At 38.7% G+C, this 6,000-nt stretch overlaps 1 protein-coding gene across 7 annotated transcripts in view; it reads left to right on the top strand.

Moving 5' to 3' along the window:
• Ptgr2 (prostaglandin reductase 2) overlaps window positions 1-6,000 on the top strand; it is a 28,697-nt gene that overhangs the window by 5,756 nt on the left and 16,941 nt on the right. For all 7 annotated transcript variants that reach the window (XM_029554415.1, XM_029554416.1, XM_008849763.3 and 4 more), the window contains exons 2-3: window positions 135-215; window positions 1,576-1,697. In XM_029554415.1, coding sequence (XP_029410275.1) covers window positions 179-215; window positions 1,576-1,697 — 159 coding nt within the window. In that variant the 5' untranslated portion in view covers window positions 135-178. The remainder of the gene's footprint in view (window positions 1-134; window positions 216-1,575; window positions 1,698-6,000) is intronic.

Raw genomic sequence — 6,000 nt, 5'->3', positions numbered from 1 at the left:
AATCATTTAGAATCCCATATATACGAGATTCTAAATGACTTTTCCACTCCATTGGGAATCACAGATGGGCTTTCTTTTAAATTGAATACTTTAGGTCTTTCTCTTGATTTATACATATATTTTTCTCTTCATAGGAGTTATTTTATACAGAAATCTTGTGGTACCATTGCACAGAGTGATGATTATACAAAGAGTGGTACTGAATTCCCGACCTGGTATGTATTCTTCTGTGGTGAATGAACAGTTGTGTTCTCTGATCACTTTTTAAAAAATATTCTTTTTTTTTTTTTTTTTGGTTTTTTTGAAAAAAGTTTTTCCTATACCCCCAGCTGGCCTGGATTTGCTATGGAGACCAGGCTGGCCTCGAACTTACAGAGATCCCCCTGCCTCTGCCTCCCGAGTGCTGGGATTAAAGGCGGGTGCCACCATGCCCAGGTTAGAGGAAACTTTAAACAATGTAACATTCAGTTTTTCAAATGATAACTTTTTAAAGCCATTCATTGATGAGATAAGGTATTTTTGAATCATAACATTTGAGACATTATTGAACATTATATTGGAATTTAAAAATACATTGTTATTTTATGTGTATTAGTGTATTGCCTACGTGCATATAAGTGTACCCATGTCATGCAGTGTCCAAGGAGGACAGAAAAGGCATCAGATCCCCTGGAACTGGAGTTATGGATGGTTGTTAGCTGACATGTTGGTGCTGGGAATCAAACCCCAGTCCTGTGCTCTTAACTACTGAGCCATCTTTCCATCCCCCTATATTGGAATTTTTAAGACTTTAAAAAGGCCAGGTATGGTGGTGCATGCCTTTAATCCCAGCACTTGGAAAAAGAAGCAGGGGAGATCTCTATGAGATTGAGGTCAGTCTGGTCTACATAGCGAGTTCCAGGCTAGCTGGGGCTATAGGGAGACCCTCTCTCAAAAAAACAAAACAAAACAAAACAACAGAAAAACTAAAAAAACCAACCAACAAGAAGACTTTAAATACAAAACAACAAATATTCATTTAAGCTAGGCGTGGTAGTGCATGCCTTAAATCCCAGAACTTGGGAGGCAGAGGCAGGGGGATCTCTGTGATGTGAGATCCAGGCCAGTCTGGTCTACATAGTGAGTTCTAGTCCTGCAGGGGCTACACAGTGAAACCCTGTCTCAAAACAAAACAGAACAAAGGAAAAATTCATTTAAGTCTCTGCTTGCTTCTTAAAATGAGGATAGAAGCTTACCAAACTTTCACTTTCTGTGTTCTGCCACTTTGTAAATTTTAATTTCATAACTAAAAGAAAAGATTGTGATTTTTTTTAACTTTCAGAATCCTCCTATATTTTTTAAAACAGAAGATGGGATTTATCTATAATCATCTAAAAAGCAAAATTAGAAGTTTATGACAATATTTCAGAAGAATTTGGAGAAAATCAAGAGTCATGGGAATTATTTGAAAATTCATGCTGAGTTATTCATGCCTTAACTAAAAGGAAGTGTTTTAAATCCTAGGATGATGTTTAGAAAATAGTAAGCATATAAGAAAGTAACTTTTTGAATTCATATTTTTGCTTGATAATTTAGGAAAAAATGGAAATCCTGTGGCAGAAAACTTCAGAATGGAAGAAGAAGTCAGTGTACCAGGTAGTGTCAATGAAGGACAAGTGCAAGTTAGAACGCTTTATCTTTCTGTGGATCCTTACATGGTAAGAATCAGGAGTTGTGAGTTGGTGAAAAATAATTTTGTTTTCATATTTTGATGGTGTTGTATCAGTTTTTTTTTTTCCAGCGGAATAGAGTTTATTAGCAAAGGTATATCAATTTTATTGTGGGATGTGTATGACTGATAAATATTTGAGAAATTATGTCTGTGAACTACAAATAATCTTTATTGTTATTTACTGGTGCTATTAAAGAATATTGTAGAAAAATGAATTTATAATAAGGCATATAGTTAATCAGGTTCTTCCAAATGGCCAGGTCACTCCCCAATAGTAGGTTAAGCTTTAACATAAGTTAGTAAAATAGTATTAAAACTTATCTCACATAGCCGGGCGTGGTAGCCCATGCCTTTAATCCCAGCACTTGGGAGGCAGAGGCAGGTGGATCTCTGTGAGTTCAAGGCTAGCCTGGTCTACAAAGTGAGTTCCAGGACAGCTGGGGCTACAGGGAGACCCTGTCTCAAAAAGGAAAAAAACAAAACAAAACAAAAAAACTCTCTATAGGGACTGGAGATGGCTCAGTTGTTAAGAGCACTTAACTGCTCTTGCAGAGGACCCAGGTTTGATTCCCAGCACCCACATGACAGCTAACAACCATCTGTAACCATCTGACCTCCTCGGGCATTGCATGACATGAGTACACTTACATACATGCAGGCAATACACTCATGTACATAAAATAAAAATAATAAAATATTTTTTTTAATCTCTATAATCTGGTCTCAAGCTAGCCATCAAGATGCAACCAGTAGCTAGAATTCTAGAATTTAAAAGCTGGAACTCTTGTTAGCATACTAAGTATATCTCAGTTATCCTCAGAGTTGCCTGTCATAGGGATCTTCAAAGTTAAGTTTGTATACATGCTCTCTTTTTTTGGTCTTTTTGAGACAGGGTCTTCCTGTAGCTATATCTGGCTTGAATTCGCTATGGAAACCAGGCTGGCCTTGAGCTCACAGAGACTTGCTTGCCTCTGCCTCCTGCATGCTGGGATTAAAGGCATGTACCACTACCCCTGGCTTATATACATGCTGTTTTTGCTCTTTTTTTTTTTTTTTGGTCTTTTTGAGATAGGGTCTCTCTGTAGCCCCAGCTGTCCTGGAACTCACTATGTAGACCAGGCTGGCCTTGAACTCACAGAGATCCGCCTGTCTCTGCCTCCCAAGTTCTGGGGCTAAAGATATACACCACCATATACATATATTTTTAAGTGTATGAGTATTTTGCCTGCATGTATGTAAGTGTACCACATGCATGCCAGGAACTGGAGTTATGGATGGTTGTTACCTGCCATGCTGGTGCTGGGAACCAAACCTGTGTCTTCTGCAAGAGCAACAAGTGCTCTTAACTGCTGAGCCATCTTTCCAGCCCCCTTAGTACTTTTTTTTAATTGCTGAATAATGCTGTATTATATAATATATAACATTTTGTTTATTCATTTATCAGTTGATGGACATGTTAATTGGTTCCATAATTTGGCAATCATAATAATGCTGTGAATATTTATGAGGTTTTTTTAAAATATTTTATTTATTATTTTTATGTGTATGCATGTATTGCCTGCATGTAGGTAAGTGCACCCATATTGTGCAATGCCTGCGGACAGAAGAGACTGTCGGATCCCCTGGAACTGGAGTTACGGACAGTTGTTAGCTGCCATGTGGGTGCTGGGATTCAAACCTGGGTCTTCTGCAAGAACAGCCAGTATTCTTAACCACTGAGCCATTTCTTCAGCCCCTGTGTATGAGTTTTTATGTAGACTGCTTTCATTTCTCTTGGATATATACTTAGAGGTAAAATTGTTAGGTTATATGATAACTATGTACATTAGTTACTTTTCTGTTGCTGTGATAGAAACGCTGACCAAAGGACTTATAAAAGGAAGAGTTTATTTAAGCTTACAGTTCCAAGGGGCAAGAGTTCATCATGGCAGGGAGGCATAATGGCAGAGGTGGCTGGAAGAGAAGGGAAGCTAAGCTCTCACATCTTCAAGCAGACACCAGAAACGAGAGTTAACTCGAGATCCGGTAAGGCTTAAGAACTCTCTAAGCCCGCCCCCAGTGACGTTCTTCCTCCAGGAGAGCCACACCTTCTAAGACCTCCCAAAACAGCACCACCAACTGGGGACAAAAATGTTCAAATACTTGGAGCCTATGGAGGATATTTTCATTCAAACTACCACACTGTTTAATTTTTTCAGGAACTACTAGATTGTTTTCCAAAATAGTTAATAGTATTTTTTAGTACCATCAGCAGTGAATAAGAGTTCCAGTTTCTCCATAGTTTCCCTTACACTTGTGTTTTTAGTTGTAGACATTCTAGTTGGTGTGAAGTTGTATTTCATTGTGGGTTCTTTTTTTTTCTTCAAATTGTTGTTTTTGTTTTGAGACAGGGTCTCACTGTATAGCCCCATCTGGTCTAGAACTCATTATATAGACCTTGATCTTATAGAGATCTGCCCACCTCTACCTCCGGAGTGTTGGGATCAAAGGTGTATGTTGGCTTCATTGTGGTTTTAGCTTGCTTTTCTTTGATTTCCTAATTTTGAGCATATTTTCAATGATTATTGGCGATTTGGTATGTATTCTTTGAAGAAATAAATGTCTACCCAGAGCTCTTGAGCATCTTAAAAATTGGATTCTTTTTATTATTGAGTTATAGGAATTATTTATATTTTCCAGCTATATTTCCCGTACCTCATATTTGATCTGTAAGAATTTCTTCTATTTTGTGGATTGTCTTTATACTCTAACAATGATAATATACTTCTCATTTAATTTTGATAGTCTAGTTCACTATTTTTTCTTTTGTCACATACTTTTGGTCTCATATCTAAGAAGGCTTTGCTTTGCCTAAAATTATGAAGATTTAAATTTTCTTTTTTTTAATTTTATTTACTTATTTTTATTTTATGTGTATGCATATATTGCCTGCATGTAGGTAAGTGTACCCATGTCGAGCATTGCCCTCAGAGATTAGAAGAGACTGTCGGAGACCCTGGGACTGGAGTTACGGACAGTTGTTAGCTGCCATGTGGGTGCTGGGATTCAAACCTGGGTCTTCTGCAAAAACAACCAGTGTTCTTAACCACTGAGCCATCTCTCCAGCCCCTTAACTCTTAAAAGAGTTCTATAATTTTAGCTCTTAACATTTATGTATATGGCCGGTTTTGAGTTAATATTTGTGTGTGGTATGAGAAAGGGATCTGTATTAGGGTTCTCTAGGGAGATTAAAACTGTAGGAAAGGGGTTGGAGAGATAGCTCATTGGTTAAGAAACTGACTGCTCTTGCAGAGGACCTGGGTTTGATTCCCAGCACCCACATGACAGCTAACAACTGTCTATAACTCCAGTTCTCCAGTTCCAGGAGATCTGAAGCCTTCTGACTTCCAAGGGCATTGCACAACATGGGTGCACTTGCACACATGCAGTCAATACATTCATACACATAAAATAAAAATAAATAAAATATTTTTAAAAAACTAGGTGCCAGGCATGGTGGTGCATGCCTTTAATCCCAGCACTCGGGAGGCAGAGGCAGGCGGATCTCTGTAAGTTCAAGGCCAGCCTGGTCTACATAGTGAGTACCAGGACAGCTGGGGCTACAGGGAGACCCTGTCTCAAAAAGACCGGAAAAAAAAAAAACCAAAAAAACTGTAGGAGATAGATATGGTTACTGATGTATAGATACATGAGATTTGTTAGGGGATTGTTAGGGAATCAGTTAACATAATTACGGAGACTGAAAAGTCCATCTGTGAACTGGAAAACTAGAGAAGCCTGTAGTCCAGATCAGTCCAAGTCAAAAGATTTGAGAATCAAGGAAGCAAAACCCTTAGTCCGAGGTCAAAGGCCTGAGGGCCTGAGGGACTGCTGCACCTTGTACCTTGGAGGTGTGAGTCCCAAAGGTCGAAGGCCAAAGAACCTGAAGTTCTGAAGTCTGAGGACAGAAGAAGAAAGGTGTCTCATTCCCGAGGAGAGATGCATCCATAGTCCACCTTTTTTTTTGTTTTTTTGTTTTTTGTTTTTTGGATCCAGCCCCTAACCACCTGACTAGATAGGGGTGTGTGTGTGTTACTGGGGAGTGAGTTTTTGGTGCTAGGGCACGTATTCTACCACTGAACTACAACCCCACTGACACCCAAAATTAACCACCACAGGGTTGGACTTCAATCTTTTTCATGTGGATATATACTTTTATCAGTATCATTTGTTGAAGACACTATTCTTTGCTCATATTAACTTGGGCTGGTCATAGTGAGTTCTAGGACAATCTTGAGTTACAGAAAACC

Source organism: Nannospalax galili, unplaced genomic scaffold, assembly GCF_000622305.1.
Source record: "Nannospalax galili isolate Female #2095 unplaced genomic scaffold, S.galili_v1.0 scaffold24, whole genome shotgun sequence".
Lineage (NCBI taxonomy): Eukaryota > Metazoa > Chordata > Mammalia > Rodentia > Spalacidae > Nannospalax > Nannospalax galili.
This window is presented reverse-complemented; position numbering and strand designations above follow the sequence as displayed.